At 45.7% G+C, this 17,901-nt stretch overlaps 1 protein-coding gene across 6 annotated transcripts in view; it reads left to right on the top strand.

Moving 5' to 3' along the window:
* The window catches only part of rgs20 (regulator of G protein signaling 20), a 287,058-nt gene that overhangs the window by 220,695 nt on the left and 48,462 nt on the right, over positions 1 to 17,901 (top strand). Inside the window, exon 1 of one of the 6 annotated variants that reach the window (XM_038809358.1) lies at positions 12,755 to 12,981. The exons of the other annotated variants lie outside the window; for them this stretch is intronic. Within the exon in view, the coding sequence (XP_038665286.1) occupies positions 12,770 to 12,981 (212 nt within the window). The 5' untranslated portion in view covers positions 12,755 to 12,769. Of the gene's footprint in view, positions 1 to 12,754; positions 12,982 to 17,901 lie in introns of those variants that run through there. 6 annotated transcript variants of the gene reach the window in all.

Genomic DNA, 17,901 nt, shown 5'->3' on the forward strand with positions numbered 1-17,901 from the left:
ATTGATTTTTCAGTTTAACTTTGTGTTCATGGGTTTCCCAGGCTTGCTGGAACATACCATTGGAGACAAGACGACAACACAATGACAATTCAAGACAATAAACAATTTCAGGAAAATATGCTAATACTCAATACTCACAGCTGCTTTTACCTGCTTTTAGAAAAATGTGTGTTCACAGTACTTATGCTGAGAGTGTAAGATTTCAAAGTTTCAATGTGTAAAACCCTTCCAATTAAATTTCTACATTCCAAATTCTCAATTCCTAAGACTAAGGTGATCAGTTCTGCTTGACCGAACAACATATGAATAACAAGTATTTATGAATCAAGTAGAATTTATTAGCAAGATTTTACATATACTTAACAAAAACAATGACGGCAACAATTAAGTTCCTTACCCCTCAAGCTCCAAAAATTCCTTGAGGAATGTCAGCACAAGCAATGTCTTTTTCGTCTCTAGATGAGAAAGATGTTGAACCAGATGTTGAACTGTATTTGCAAGAGTCATAACCCAGAAACCATGGTGACACTGTGCCAACAAAGACTCCAGTTCTTTAACTTTTATCCCCACTTCTCATTATGCCAGAAACCCTCATTTGGAAATAATCCAAATTCATCTCTTCCATTGTCTTAGTCTGTGAGTCGTCTTAGTCTGTGAGTCATCTTAAGTCACCCCATCTCTAGACTAAAGACTTATGTCCATCCACTGGGCCTCCACAGTTTACGTTTCATGGTGAACAAATAACACATTTCCTTTAGATACAGAGCAAAGTCACATTCTCTTGTCAATAATGCACATGTCGTAAACATAAAGATACTCCAACTCATTTCGACAAATACTAAAACCGTTAAGAGCAAAAGTTACAAACACTTCTTATCATAATGTCAAAACAGAATAATTTACCCCACAAATATAATCAGTCAATTAAATCAGGACATTGGTTTTAGTTAGCTAAAATTCAAACTACTTTTAGCCAGTCCTTCAAAGCTGATAAAAAAATCTCTTAATTACAACATAGAACTCCAAATTCATTTTCTCAGGAAGCTTTAAGTTGTAATATAATTAATTGTAGCTTCTCACAAATGACAGGCTTCCTGCAAAGTATATCAACTGTCTTGCCTGCCCATTGTTTCACTAACATGAATTCAAATTGAACAATTGAATTTAAACTGTGGCTGAAGATTAACATCCATAGATGTTACTGACTGGCAACAAACCCTAAAAATTAGTAGAATTATCAAAATCTTACAAGAGGTTACATTGAAGCCATCATGTACACTTTGGAGGTTTGGAATTCTGAACTGCACTTTGGAGGTTTGATTGATCAGATCAGGATGGTGCCATTTATGCTACTTTTGAATGCATCTCAGATTATTAACAACAGCAACAACATGTGTAGCAGCAGCCTGCTCGAGTAACACCTGTAGTTCTGCAGGAGAGAGGGGAGTATCAGAGAGGTGCAGCACGAGAAGGCCATACTCGGAACACAGGGTCTCCAGGCAGAGGATAAATTCAAACCCTGATGAAAGCCTAACTATTTCTCTAACTGGTCGCACCAAAGTGCAAATATTTGAGCTGATGCATGGTCTGTATGAGTTAGATGTCAGTGCACTCTCGCTGCAATTGAGCTCCACTGAGGATTCCTCATCAGTGACCCCAACCACTTTCTGTTGGATGTGGGAGACAAAATATGTGAATGAGTACTGTCAAAGTAAAAATGTTGGAATTTATCATTATGAACATGATCGTCTTTCGCTTGCATTGTATGTCATGTGGTCTTCTGATATTTGCATCTGTCACCAAGTATCTGTGAGGCCAGGTAAGATTCTGCTATTTCCAGTGTCCCCTATTCTGCAGCTGTTAATTGGAAGATTGGAGGTGGGCCGAGGGGGTGGGGTTGCCTTGTTAGTTAAGAACAAAATTAAATCTATGGCACTAAACGACACAGGGTCGGATGATGTGGAGTCTGTGTGGGTAGAATTGAGGAACCACAAAGGCAAAAAAACCATAATGGGAGTTATGTACAGACCTCCTAACAGTGGTCAGGACCAGGGGCGCAACATGTACCGGGAAATAGAAAAGGCATGTCAGAAAGGCAAGGTCACGGTGATCATGGGGGACTTCAATATGCAGGTGGATTGGGTAAATAACGTAGCCAGTGGATCCAAAGAAAAGGAATTCATGGAATGCTTACAAGATGGCTTTTTGGAACAGCTTGTCATGGAGCCCACAAGGGAGCAGGCTATTCTGGACCTAGTGCTATGTAATGAACCAGACTTTATAAAAGATCTTAAAGTAAGGGAACACTTAGGAAGCAGTGATCATAATATGGTTGAGTTCAGTCTGCAGTTTGAAAGAGAGAAGGCAAAATCGGATGTAATGGTGTTACAGTTAAATAAAGGTAATTACGAGGGCATGAGAGAGGAACTGGCGAAAATCGACTGGAAGCAGACCCTAGTGGGGAAGACAGCAGAGCAAAAATGGCAGGAGTTTGTATGCATAATTGAGGACACTGTACAGAGGTTCATCCCCAAGAAAAGAAAGATTATCCGGGGAGGGATTAGACAGCCATGGCTGACAAAGGAGGTCAGGAAATGTATCAAAGAAAAAGAGAGATCCTATAAAGTGGCCAAAAGCACTGGGAAATCAGAAGATTGGGAAGGCTACAAAAACAAACAGAGGTTAACAAAGAGACAAATAAGGAAGGAGAGGATCAAATATGAAGGCAGGCTAGCCAGTAATATAAGAAATGATAGTAAAAGTTTCTTTCAATACATAAGAAACAAACGACAAGCCAAAGTAGACATTAAGCCAATTCAAACTGATTCCGGAAGGCTAGTGATGGGAGATGAGGAAATGGCTGGAGAACTTAATAAGTACTTTGCGTCTGTCTTCACAGTGGAAGACATGAGTAATATCCCAAAAATTATAGAGGGTCAGGGGGCTGAGTTGAGTATGGTTGCCATTACAAAAGAGATGGTGCTAAAAAAGCTAAAAGGTCTTAAAATTGACAAATCTCCTGGCCCCGATGGGCTACATCCTAGAGTTCTGAGGGAGGTGGCTGAAGAAATAGCGGAAGCGTTGGTTGAGATCTTTCAAAAATCACTGGAGTCAGGGAAAGTCCCGAACGATTGGAAGATCGCTGTTGTAACCCCCTTGTTCAAGAAAGGATCAAGACAAAAGATGGAAAATTATAGGCCAATTAGCCTAACCTCGGTTGTTGGTAAAATTCTAGAATCGATCGTTAAGGATGAGATTTCTAAATTCTTGGAAGAGCAGGGTCGGATTAGAACAAGTCAACATGGATTTAGTAAGGGGAGGATCGTGCCTGACGAACCTGTTAGAATTCTTTGAGGAGGTGACAAGTAGGTTAGACCAGGGAAACCCAGTGGATGTGGTCTATCTGGATTTCCAAAAGGCCTTTGATAAGGTGCCACACAGGAGGCTGCTGAGTAAGGTGAGGGCCCATGGTGTTTGAGGTGAGCTACTGGCATGGGTTGAGGATTGGCTGTCTGACAGAAGGCAGAGAGTTGGGATAAAAGGTTCTTTTTCGGAATGGCAGCCGGTGACCAGCGGTGTCCCACAGGGTTCAGTGTTGGGGCCGCAGCTGTTCACCATATATATTAATGATCTGGATGAAGGGACTGGGGGCATTCTAGCGAAGTTTGCTGATGATACAAAGTTAGGTGGTCAGGCAGGTAGTGCTGAGGAAGTGGGGAGGCTGCAGAAGGATCTAGACAGTTTGGGAGAGTGGTGCAGGAAATGGTTGATGCAATTCAACGTGAGAAAATGTGAGGTCTTGCACTTTGGAAAAAAGAATCCAAGCATAGACTACTTTCTAAACGGTGAGAAAACTCATAATGCCAAAGTACAAAGGGATCTGGGAGTGCTAGTCGAGGATTCCCTAAAGATAAACATGCAGGTTGAATCTGTGATTAAGAAAGCGAATGCAATGTTGTCATTTATCTCAAGAGGGTTGGAATATAAAAGCAGCGATGTGCTACTGAGCCTTTATAAGGCTCTGGTTAGGCCCCATTTGGAGTACTGTGTCCAGTTTTGGGCCCCACATCTCAGGAAGGACATACTGGCACTGGAGCGTGTCCAGCGGAGATTCACACGGATGATCCCTGGAATGGCGGGTCTAACATATGATGAACGGCTGAGGATCCTGGGATTGTATTCATTGGAGTTTAGAAGGTTAAGGGGAGATCTAATAGAAACTTACAAGATAATGCATGGCTTAGAAAGGGTGGACGCAAAGAAACTGTTTCCGTTAGGCGAGGAGACGAGGACCCGTGGGCACAGCCTTAGAATTAGAGGGGGTAAATTCAGAACAGAAATGCGGAGACATTTCTTCAGCCAGAGAGTGGTGGGCCTGTGGAATTCATTGCCGCGGAGTGCAGTGGAGGCCGGGACGCTAAATGGCTTCAAGGCAGAGATAGATAAATTCTTGATGTCGCGAGGAATTAAGGGCTACGGGGAGAATGCTGGTAGGTGGAGTTGAAATGCCCATCAGCCATGATTGAATGGCGGAGTGGACTCGATGGGCCGAATGGCCTTACTTCCACTCCTATGTCTTATGGTCTTATGGTCTTATGACTGGCAGGCCACTTCCAATTCTCTGCCTAGTTGCCAGTTCCCTGATGCTCTCTGCTCGCTTTCCCTACAAGGAGGGAAAGAAAAGATCTATGTATGAGAGGAATGAAATGTCTTCCCACATTGAATTAGATCATTTGTTCAGGATGACAATGAGGGAGATAAATGATGTTGCATAAAGATGAGGGTGAGTGTCAGTGGTAGATGGGTAGATGGGGATGTGAGGAAGTGTGTTGACAGGAGGAATGGTTGTACCTGCTGGTTAATTTGTCTGTGGAATAAAGTGCTGGAGTGGGCTTCGGAAAGGATTAGGGTGATACACAGTAGGATGCAGGTGAAGGCGTCAATGTACTCGCCTTCCTGCTGGTTAACTAGTTAAACCACTCCCTGTACTGCATTAAGGAGCATGTCGCTATACATCTGCTGCTGATCTCTTCCTCCACCCCTAAACTTGCCTTCTTGATTTATCTCCTGTTGATAGCGAAGAATATTTCACTCTGGGACCGCACAGACCCCCAACAGCACATCCAGATAGGCAGTGAAGTGCAATCTTTGAATGTTTCTGAAGGTTGTCATTGCTTCTCCCTGATTTTGCTTCATTCAGCCAACATGCCAGGATTATTCCTTTAAACAGTAGAGTTGGGAGCATGCCATGAAGGTCGTCACCATGCCCACTAATGCTAATTTATCAGGAAACCCGAATGTAAATGAATGGGCTTCAGGAAAATGCCACCAACAGATGTGGTGAACTTATTTCTGGATGTCCCATGCTATGAAGTGCCATTATAATGGCTATATAAATGCTGTAGCTACAAGAGCAAGTCAGATGCTGGGAATTATGGCGCATGCAACTCACCTCCTGACTCCCCAAAGCATGTCCACCATCTATAAGGACTTCAGGGATGTAATTGAACACTCTTCACTTGCCTGGATGAGTACAGCTCCAGCAACATTCAAAAAACTCGACACCATGCGGGACAATGCAGCCGCTTGATCAGCACCCTATCCATCACCTTAAACATTCACTTCCAGGGCGGCACGTGGTGCAGTGGTTAGCACTAGGACTGTGGCGCTGACGATCCGGGTTCGAATCCCGGCCTTGGGTCACTGTCCGTGTGGAGTTTCCACATTTTCCCTATGTCTGCGTGGGTTTCACCCCCACAACCCAAAGATGTACGGCTTAGGTGGATAATTGTTCCTTAATTGGAGAAAAAATAATTGGGTACTCAAATTTTTTTTTAAAAACATTCATTTCCTCCAGTATCCTTAAACAATGGCAGCAATCTGTACCAGCTACAAGATGCACTGCAGCAGCTCACCAATGCTCCTTCCACTGCAGCACGGTAGCTTGGTGGTTAGCACAGTTGCTTCACAGCTCCGGGGTCCCAGGTTTGATTCCCGGCTTGAGTCACTGTCTGTGCGTAGTCTGCATGTTCTCCCCGTGTGTGCGTGGGTTTCCTCTGGGTGCTCCGGTTTCCTCCAAAGATGTGTGGGTTAGGTGGATTGACCATGCTAAATTGCCCTTAAGGTCCAAAAAGGTTAATTGGAGTTACTGGGTTAAGGGGATGGGGTGGAGGAGGTGTGTGCTTGAGTAGGGTGCTCTTTCGAAGGGCCGGTGCAGACTCGATGGGCCGAATGGCCTCCTTCTGCACTGTAAATTCCATGAAACAACACCTACCAAACCCATGACCTCTACCACCTTGAATGACAAGGACAGCAGAAAAATGGGAACACTACCACCTGAATGCTTTCCTCCAAGTCACAGCATTCAGACCTGGAAATATATAAACATTCCTTCACTATCGTTAAAATCCTAGAACTCCCTCCCTAACTATGGTGTGGCTGTGCCTACACCACACATATTACAGCTGTCCATGATGATAGCTCACCATCACCTTCTGAAGGGTAATTAGGGATTGGCAATGGGTGTTGACCTGCCATCAATTCTCACATCACCCTGAGCGAATTAAAAAATAGCAAGTGGGAACAAGGCGGAAACTGAAATTTAGACAACAGATCATATGGAAGATAAATATCAGCATGGATTCAATGTGCCATTTCCATATTGTAATTTCGATGTACTTAAAGGATACAAAATTACACTTCTCTGTTCTTCATTTCATTGAGCATAATTAATCTTTCTGGTAAATTGAAAAGATACTCCAATGTACCACCACGATCATCTGTCGGTTTCTATTCACCACAGCAGTTTTGATCTTTTAAGCCTAGAGTGGCGAGTGTGTCAGTCTTGTCACATCTTGTGGTTTAGTTTTGTGGACTTCTGGGGCGGGATTCTTTGGTCTCCGACGCCAAAATCGCGTTCGACAATAGGCCGGAGAATCCACATTGGCGCCGAAATTAGGGGTGGCGCCGCTTTTGCGATGATCCACCCCATCCAAAATGACGTACTCACAGAAAAGCCGAACGGGGTATGGACAGCCTCAGGATGTTACCTGAGGCCCTCCCCCCCTCACCTCCCCAGATGCTCTGCCCCCGATGGGCTGAGATCCCAACGGCGTTGGTCACTCATGGTATTTATTTTCGGGAACTCGGCGTGGCGGCTACGGACTAAAACCAGCACTGCCACAGTCAGGGTGGAGGAGCCGATCCGCGGGCAGGGGGGGCTTTGGCAGAGGGGGCTGGGGGCACTGGTGGGGGGTGGGCCAGGGGTAGTGAGCCTGGCCACATGCACGGCCACGGACCTGGCAATTCTCCGGCCGCATCCACAGCTACAGCCGGGTGCTCTACGTTGCGTGCCTGCTAGCCCCCACCAGAAGGAGAGCCAGTGGCTGTTGGCACCATTTTCTCAGTCGTAAGAGACCACCATTCACAAGCAAGCATCAGCACTTAGTCTCAGAATCGGAGAATCCAGACCTCCATGTTAAATTGCTAAACTCATGCAGATACCATTTCTGGAGAACTCCCTGCTTTCTTTGTCCAGACTTCCCTCACCTTTCCATAACTCCGCTTCACCAGATATGAAACAGGAAGTTAGGCACTGTGCAACTTGCTATTTTTTCTTTCTACCTTCGAGTTTCCCTTTCATTGCTTATGGTCTGCCACTTATTTCTCCCATATTCTGGGTAGAATAAAAAATATTTTAAAACCTCAGGTCTGAAGAACTTTTGCAGCTACTTCAAAGTAATTTTCTCCACAGTATTTGAGGGCATTGGATGTTACCCTACCTCCATGCATTAATTGTGCATAGGAAGAGTATTCACATTTTTAACTGACCAGACATTTTGTTTTAATTCACTTACAGGATGTGGACGTCTCTGGTTAGGCCAGCATTTATTGCCTATATCTAGTTGCCCTTCAGAAACTGGTGATGAGTTGCCTTCTTGAACCGCTGCAATCTCGGAGGTGTAGGTACACCCAAGAGCTGTTAGGGAGGGAGTTCCAGGAATTTGACCCAGCGACAGTGAAGGAACGGCGATATGTTTCCAAGTGGGGTGGTGAGTAACTTGGAGAGGAACCTCCAGGTGGTGGGATTCCCAGGTATCTGCTGCATTTGTCCTTCTAGATGGTAGTGGTCGTGGGTTTCGAAGGTGCTGCTTCAGGAACCTTGGCCAGTTTCTGCAGTGCATCTTGTAGATGGTGCACAAGGCTGCCACTGTTCATTAGTGGTGGAGGGTTTGAATGTTTGTGGAAGGAGGAGCAATCAAGTGGGCTGCTTTTTCCTGGATGGTGTCGAGCTTCTTGAGTGTTGTTGGAGCTGCACTCATCCAGGCAAGTGGAAAGTATTCCATTACACTACTTGTGCCTTGTAGATGGTGGACAGGCTTTGGGGGAAAGAGGAGATGAGTTACTCGCCATTGGATTCCTAGCCTTTGACCTGCTCTGATAGCTACAGTATTAATATGGCTAGTTCAGTTCAGTTTATAATTAATGGTAGCCTCCAGGATGTTGTTTGTGGGGGATTTAGTAATACTCGTGCCGTTGAATGTCACGGGGCGATGGTTAGATCCTCTCTGGTAGGAGATGGTCATTGCCTGGCACTTGTGTGGTGCGAATGTAAGTTGCCACTTGTCAGCCCAAGCCTGGATATTGTCCAAATCTTGCTGCATTTGGACATGTACTGCTTCATTATCTGAGGAGTCACGAATGTTGCTGAACATTGTGCAGTCATCTGCGAACATCCCCACTTCTGATCTTATGATGGAAGGAAGGTCATTGATGAAACAGCTGAAGATGGTTGGACCTAGGAAACTACCCTGAGGAACATCCTGCAGTGATGCCCAGGAGCTGAGATGATTGACCGCTAACCACCACAACCATCTTCCTTTGTGCTAGATACAATTCCAACCAGCAGAGAGTTTCCCCTCTGATTCCCACTGACTCCAGTTTGCTAGAACTGCTTGATGCCATTCTCGGTCAAATTATGCCTTGATGTCAAGGACAGTCACTCTCACTTCTCTTCTCGCATTCAGCTCTTTTGGCCATGTTTGAACCAAGGATGCAATGAGGTCAGGAGCTGAGTGATCCTGGCGGAACCCAAACTGAAAGCCCGTGAGCAGGTTATTGCTGAGTAAATGCTGCTTGATAGCATTGTTGATGGCTCCTTGCAGACTTAGATTTGGGCAGTGTTATTTCTACCCCTGTCATTTCAAGTGCGAAATCCCAGAAGTGGCAGAGGACCTCCTGTACCATTTTACAAGTGTTACATGACTTTAAACAAAACTCTGTTTCCTGTTTTGAAAACTTGCGATATTAAGAATAATGGGAAGTCAGAGTTTGCTTGTGATATTCTGTTTTATACTTGTGGAATGGCAGCAAAGTAGGCAATTTTAAAAGAAGTTAAGTATTATGCATAAATCATGCATAAATACGACTCATGCTGTTTTTTAAAATAATAATCATTATTGTCACAAGTAGGTTTACATGAACACTGCAATTAAGTTACTGTGAAAGCCCCCAGTTGCCACATTCCGGCGCCTGTTCGGGTACACGGAGGGTGAATTCAGAATGTCCAAATTACCTAATAGCACGTCTTTCGGAACTTGTAGGAGGAAACTGGAGCACCCGGAGGAAACCCACACAGACACGGGAGAACCTGCAGACTCCGCACAAGCAGTGACCCAAGCCGGGAATCGAACCTGAGACCCTGGTGCTGTGAAGCCACTATGCTACCGTGCTGCCCCCATTTGTAGATGATAGGGGAAAAATATTTCTTTGTTTAATTTATTTCCCACGGTGTAGTATATAAACATATATACTACACATTCATTTCTGATGGAAAAGCAAACTTTATAAACTTGCACTTTATCCTCCCCAGGTGAGTTTTGCAAGCATTGAGGTTTATATATGTATACAGCCAAATGATAAATATTGTACAGAAATGTAACTTAACACAGTTCATTTATCTTGTATTCTAATGTTGCCACACACTATTTACCTATATTTAATTGGACATTCCCTTGTTAAAATATCAAATTATATTCTATTGCTTACAATTTGATAACTGACTTTAAGAGTAATGGCTGCAAACAAAGCAATTAGCACACATCTATTTGATCGGAATTTTTTTGTTTTTGATTTAAAAGATGCAAAAGGGAGGATAAAAGGAATCATCAGTATAGGTACAGCACAAAATTGTAACTGAAGGAGTGTTATAAAACTACAACCTTGTAATTGCCTTAAAATAAATCAGTCGGGAAGTTAATTTAGTCCCATGTGGATATCAGGTCACAGGGATTATTAATATTTGAGGCTTGTATTTTTGAAAGGATCATGAATAACCTCTAAATAAAGAAAGATACAAAAACAAATACTGACAACTCCAACTTGTTGCACTGTACTCCAATGATTGGATGCCATTTTATCTTCCTAATACCACAGTTTAGCAACAATTCAAGTCACAAGCAGATATATAAGGGTCATTTCAGAAAGAATTTTCTGCTTTTTTCTCCAGTTTTTTCTACCCTGCCTGATCCCTATATATTGAAATCAAATCACCATAGTATGTCTCAGGTTAGTATTACACTGGAGAAATCTATCCAAAAGCAGAAGCTGTAAATTCTAATACTGAGTGGTACAAAAAAGAAAGTGTTCATAATAAACCTTTAATCTGATTTTGTATACCATGTTGCCTTTAAAGGAATAACACATACATAAAATATGGATTTAACAAATTACAATATGAGTGTTGTTTCTTCTATTCACTCGATTTATTTTTCTAAATATATATTGATAATGTAAAGTAATTCTAGTATGTCGTGTGGTGGGGGCTTGTAGGTAAAAGTAAAAAGTCAATATATAACTATTCCATTTACGTTAACAGGAGAAAATGGCAGATAATCAGAAAAATGTTTTTTTCCCTAATATTAATTTTAATAGAACATAGAACATAGAACACTACAGCGCAGTACGGGCCCTTCGGCCCTCGATGTTGCGCCGACCTGTGAAACCATCTGAAGCCTATCTGACCTACACTATTCCATTTTCATCCATATGTCTATCCAGTGACCACTTAAATGCCCTTAAAGTTGGCGAGTCTACTACTGTTGCAGGCAGGGCGTTCCACACCCCTACTACTCTCTGAGTAAAGAAACTGCCTCTGACATCTGTCCTATATCTCTCACCCCTCAATTTAAAGCTATGTCCCCTCGTGTTGGTCATCACCATCCGAGGAAGAAGACTCTCACTGTCCACCCTATCTAACCCTCTGACTATCTTATATGTCTCTATTAAGTCACCTCTCAGCCTTCTCCTCTCTAACGAAAACAACCTCAATTCCCTGAGCCTTTCCTCGTAAGACCTTCCCTCCATACCAGGCAACATCCTAGTAAATCTCCTCTGAACCCTTTCCAAAGCTTCCACATCCTTCCTATAATGTGGTGACCAGAACTGCACGCAGTACTCCAGGTGTGGCCGCACCAGAGTTATGTACAGCTGCAGCATGACCCTGTGGTTCCGAAACTCAATCCCCCTGCTTATAAAGGCTAGCACACCATATGCCTTCTTAACAGCCCTATTAACCTGGGTGGCAACTTTCAGGGATTTATGTACCTGGATGCCGAGATCTCTCTGTTCATCTACACTACCAAGAATCTTGCCATTAGCCCAGTACTCTGCATTCCTGTTACTCCTTCCAAAGTGAACCACCTCACACTTTTCCGCATTAAACTCCATCTGCCACCTCTCAGCCCAGCTCTGCAGCTTATCTATGTCCCTCTGTATCCTATAACATCCTTCAGCACTATCCACAACTCCACCGACCTTCGTGTCATCTGCAAATTTACTAACCCATCCTTCTACACCCTCTTCCAGGTCATTTATAAAAATGACAAACAGCAGTGGCCCCAAAACAGATCCTTGCGGTACACCACTAGTAACTGAACTCCAGGATGAACATTTGCCATCAACCACCACCCTCTGTCTTCTTTCAGCTAGCCAATTACTGATCCAAACCGCTAAATCACCTTCAATTCCATACTTCCTTATTTTCTGCAATAGCCTACCGTGGGGAACCTTATCAAACGCCTTACTGAAATCCATATACACCACATCAACAGCTTTACCCTGATCCACCTGTTTGGTCACCTTCTCAAAAAACTCAATAAGGTTTGTGAGACATGACCTACCCTTCACAAAACCGTGTTGAGTATCGCTAATCAACTTGTTCTTTTCAAGATGATTATAAACCCTATCTCTTATAACCTTTTCCAACATTTTACCCACAACCGAAGTAAGGCTCACAGGTCTATAATTACCAGGGTTGTCTCTACTCCCCTTCTTGAACAAGGGGACAACATTTGCTATCCTCCATTGCTATACAATGATCTTATTAACTGACAATGCTGAAGATTGTAATGAAGCTAACATTCTTCCCTCCTCTGCTTGCCTCAGTGTAAGTAAGGCATGGTGCCTTTTGCTAACCCACCCCCCCCACCCCCCCACTGACCTCCGTTGGATCATTTTGTTTTACTGGGTTCAGCTAATCTAAATGTCTGGACGAGCTCTAGCTCAGACTACTACTGTAAATTTGGCACCCGCTGGAAGTAGGGTACATGAAGGTATGCATTGCTGCAGGGTTTGATGCCCTGGAGTAGCATAAAATGGCAATTTTGGGTCAGAATGAGGAGAAACATTTCCCACCCACAGGGGTGGAATCTTGTGACAATGGCTGTTGGCTCGAGAGCCAGCAAAACCACTGCATTGCCGGTGTCCTGGAATGTCTATCACATCTTGTGCCATTTTGGTACTTGACAGGCCAGCGGCAGGCATTTCCGGGGGTCTAAGGGGTCTCAGCGACATATGTCCCGCCAGTCAAGAGCTACCAGCCGACCAAAGGCTGGCAGCTCAGCAGCACTACCAAGGAAACAGTGGTTATTACCAGGATAACACCAACCAGAGTCCTTCGATTGAGGAGGGGCATAGGCACAGGTGAGTGATGGCATGATTTGGGGCATGGGGATGAAGAAGGAGGGGAGCTGGTAGAAAGGGTGGGGGGTTGTTACTTTCAGAGGGCTCCCCCGTCATGATGCCATATCCCTCAATCAGGCAGGATGCCTTTGAACAAGGGACCCCTCCACCCACCCAGGAGCCCACAAACAAACACACAAAGGTTTTCTTGTCGTGCTCCCCACATGGCAAGCCCCCACCCATGCTGCTGGGTTAAGCAGCTGGATGAGACACTTGCATGGGCAGTAGTTACCCATGTAAGGACCTCAGTTACGGGGCCAAGCAGGCATTCAATTGACCCTCTTAGATTATCTTTTGATGTTGTGGAGATTCTGGCGTTGGACTGGGGTGGGCACAGTAAGACGTCGTACAACACCAGGTTAAAGTCCAACAGATTTACTTGAGGTGGATAGAAGACTTGTTGGCATAAAGTAAATAAAGAGTAGGAATTAATGGGTCCTTTTCAAATTGGCAGGCTGTAACTAGTGGGGTGCCACATGGATCGATGCTGGGACCCCAGCTATTCACAATATATATTAATGATTTGGATGAGGGAACAAAATGTAACATCTCAAAGTTTGCAGATGATACCAAGTTGGGTGGGAGGGTGAACTGTGACGAGGATCCAGAGATCCTAAGCATGATCTGGACAGGTTGGGTGAGTGGGCAAATCAAGGCAGGTGCAGTATAATTTGGATAAGTGTGAGTTATTCACTTTGGAAGCAAAAACAGGAAGCCAGATTACTACCTGAACGGTTGTAAATTGGAAGAGGGAAGTGTGCAGCGGACCTGGGTGTCCTTGTGCACCAGTCGCTGAAGGTAAGCATGCAGGTGCAGCAGGTGGTAAAGAAGGCTAATGGTAGGTTGGCCTTCACTGCGAGAGGGTTTGAGTACAGGAAGAGGGACGTGTGGTTGCAATTATGCAGGACCTTGGTGAGTCCACACCCAGACCAATGTGTGCAGTTTTGGTCTCCTTTTCTGAGGAAGGATGATCTTCCTCTCGAGGGAGTGCAGTGAAGATTTACCAGACTGATTCCAGGCATGGTGGGACTGTCATATGAGAAAAGATTGACGAGGTTAGGATTGTTCTCACTGGAGTGTTCAGAAGAATGAGGGGGGGATCTCATAGAGACTTATAAAATTCTAACAGGTTATAAACAGGGTAGATGCAGTGACGATGTTCCCAATGATGGGTATGTCCAGAACCAGGGGCCGCAGTCTGAGAATTCATTTCGCACAGGGATGAGGAGACATTTCTTCACCCAAAGAGTGGTGAGCCTGTGGAATTCATTACCACAGGAAGTGATTGATGCTAAAACATTGAATATACTCAAGAGGCGGCTAGATATTGTACTTGGGGCGAATGGGATCAAAGGTTATGGGGATAAAGCAGGATTAGGCTATTGAGTTGGATGATCAGCCATGATCGTGATAAATGGCAGAACAGGCTCGAAGGGGCAAAAGGCCTCCTCCTGCTCCTATCTTCTATGTATCTATGTATTTGTAATCTTGAGCTTTCAGAGCATAGCTCCTTCATCAGTTGAGTGAAATCATTTGAAACGATATTCCTCTGTGTTTATAATTTTTCTTGGAGCACACAAATCCAACGGAACTTCCAAGCCTCACCAGTTCATAGAAGTCGAGAGCTGAGTCCCAGCTGAGCATTGGCTGTAACTAACAGCCAATCAGTTCTGCTGTATTTATAAGGCAAGGTTCAGGGCAGTGATTGGATGAATTGGAGGGATTACTGTGTGAAAGGCCAGTGAGGAGGGCTGAAACTGGAAGGAATCACATAGTGCTCTCGATCAGGTAGAGGCAATACAAAGGGGCTGAGAGTCATTGTGCTGTGAAGGCTCCAGAAGGAGATGCATGGTTTGCACTCCAGTCAGGAGGAGAGTGGAAGAGAGAAGTGCATCAGCCACATGAGGAGAAGTGGGCAGTGGAGCACCAACAGAATGGTGGTTGAATGTTCAAAGAAGGCAAAACCCAGTGCAAAGAGTGTGCAGACAGGCTTAACTTCATGGAGATACAGAGCATCGGTGTTTCTGAAGACTCCGTTTGTTAAGACAGATGGTCACTGATTCATGCAGAATGCTGGAGGAGAAATTCAGGTCATTTGGGTAGTCGGCATTCTGTGTTCATATTAAGATGACTGTATCGCTCAGCAATTTTGCATCAGGATTGTTCGTGGGTTCGTCTGCAGACATCTGTGGGATCTCTCAGTCAGCGACTCACCAGATAAATATTTTGTTCAAGAGGGCTGGAGAATACATCAGATTTTGCTGACCTGGTTGATTGAATTTCTTGCTAAGGCAAGGTTCCCCCAGATCCAAGGGATTATAGACTGCACACATGCGGCTATCAAATCTCTTTCAGAGGAGACAGCAGTGTTTGTGAGCATAAAGGGGTTTAATTCCCTCAATGCTCAATTTGTCTGTCACCATCCTGTCGGTGTGCGCACGGCTGCCAATAAGCTGCCATGACTCATTTATCCTGAGGCAGTCCCAGGTGTCTCAACTACTTATTCTCCCTGAACACCTTTGTGGATAAACTTGCATGTCACACACCTTGCCAGGCCTCACTAGGTCATTGAAGCACTTATGGCACTAAACCCATGTTCAATTGAGCACACTGCGGCTGCTCTCCTCCAGCCAACCATTTTATGTGAGGCTGACTGGCCTCTTCCACCCGTCCATTGTGTATAAAGCTCACTTAATACCCTCACTGCATGCTGGAGCTTCTCCAGGGAGACATCACTGAAAGGTGGAGCCAGCATTTCTCTGGCTGCAGGAATTCTCCACAAGTTCCTTTCTGCTACACCCCTTCCCCCGCCTTCTCTGTGTTCAGTTTGTATGAAGGCTACGTACTGACCTTTAAAAAGGGTGCTACCTGCCAGGACTAGATCTCACACGTCATCCAGTATTGGTCACTTCCCCGCCAACCAGATGCTGTTTAGCCAGATAGTGGAAGATGGCAACAGGATTCCAACCTATGTGGCTGCAGAACACGCAAATGAACCCAGCATCAGGGCAGCACGGTAGCATTGTGGAGAGCACAATTGCTTCACAGCTCCAGGGTCCCAGGTTCGATTCCGGCTTGGGTCACTGTCTGTGCGGAGTCTTTACATCCTCCCCGTGTCTGCGTGGGTTTCCTCCGGGTGCTCCGGTTTCCTCCCACAGTCCAAAGATGTGCAGGTTAGGTGGATTGGCCATGATAAATTGCCCTTAGTGTCCAAAATTGCCCTTAGTGTTGGGTGGGGTTACTGGGTTATGGGGATGGGGTGGAGGTGTTGACCTTGGGTAGGGTGCTCTTTCCAAGAGCCGGTGCAGACTCAATGGGCCGAATGGCCTTCTTCTGCACTGTAAATTCTATGATTTTCTATAATTCTATGATCAGGACGTTAAGATAAACGGTATATATTTGAATCAAATTAAAACTGTGTTTTTTTTGTATCACATATTGCTCTCATATCTGTGTCCATTGCTGTATTAGAAATCTCAGTACTCACTTGGAAGTAATTTGAGAACATCAAAGTTATAACAACTATCATTTAAATTTAGGTGTATGTGAATACAGGATAAGCGCCTGCAAAAACCAATACACTGGAGGGAAAGTTGGATAAGGCTCAAAGACGGGTGTAGGGATTGCGATGAACCTATGCCTGTTTGTTATGATGCAAGTAACACACAAACTTTGCACTGTCCACTAATTTAAATTATACCTGTGGTAATGTACAACCCAGCACCAATCAGTGGAGGCAGCACGTCTCAGCAGGGGGCCCAAGCTCATATGAGACTCGCATGCCTAAAGTTACCCTACACTACTTCAAACCAGCTCTGGCTACAGCAGGTGCTGGAACTGTTTGTCGAAGAGAGTCTGAGCAAGAAGAAGAGTAAAAATGGTACAACTGGGCAAAGAGTGAGCTCCATGGTTCTCTCAAGCAACATTAGAGGCCTTGTTGCAAGTGGTGGATAGGAGAAGCGAGGCCATTCTGGGTAGGGAGGTCTGCCAGGCAGACATTGGGTGGGATTTACCAACCACGCTGCCGCGTGTTTTTTGGCGGTGGAGGTGGTCATTCAGTGGGATCTTCTGGTCCCGCAGTTGTCAGTGAGATTTCCCATTGACTGGACCCCTCGTTGCAGGAAAACCCGTGCGCCATGGTGGGACCGGAATTTCCAGCTGGTGTGAACTGCTGGTAAATCCCGCCCTGAGAATACAGTGGGAGCAGAAAAACATTGTGATCAAGGTCAGCGACTGCAGGCGAAAATCTCCCCTAGCACCTTTAGGGGCTAGGCCCGCGCCGGAGTGGCTCACACTCCGCTGACTGCCTTTGGCGCCACACCGCCCGGCGTCGGGGCTGGCCGAAAGGCCTTCGCCGGTCGGCGTGAGTCCGTGCATGCGCCGGAGCGTCTGCGGCCGCTGACGTCACCACCGGCGCATGCGTGGTGGAGGGGGTCTCTTCCGCCTCCGCCATGGTGGAGGTCGTGGCGGCGACGGAAGAGAAAGAGTGCCCCCACGGCACAGGCTCGCCCGCTGATCGGTGGGCCCCGATCGCAGGCCAGGCCACCGTGGGGGCACCCCCTGGGGTCCGATCGCCCCGCGCCCCCAGGACCCCGGGGGCCTGCTCGCGCCGCCTGTTCCCGCTGGCACAGAGGTGGTTTAAACCACGTTGGCGGGAGAGGCCTGACAGCGGCGGGACTTCTGCCCATTGCGGGCCGGAGAAGCGCCGCGGGGGGGGCCGCCGACCGGCGGGGCGCGATTCCCGCTCCCGCCAATTCCCGAGTGGCGGAGAATTCCTGCCACGGCGGGGGCGGGATTTACGCCGACCCCGGGCGATTCCCCGACCCTGCGGGGGGTCGGAGAATTCCGCCCTGCATCTTCAAGTGCCCAATCCTTACAAAG

This window comes from Scyliorhinus canicula, chromosome 10 (assembly GCF_902713615.1).
Source record: "Scyliorhinus canicula chromosome 10, sScyCan1.1, whole genome shotgun sequence".
Lineage (NCBI taxonomy): Eukaryota > Metazoa > Chordata > Chondrichthyes > Carcharhiniformes > Scyliorhinidae > Scyliorhinus > Scyliorhinus canicula.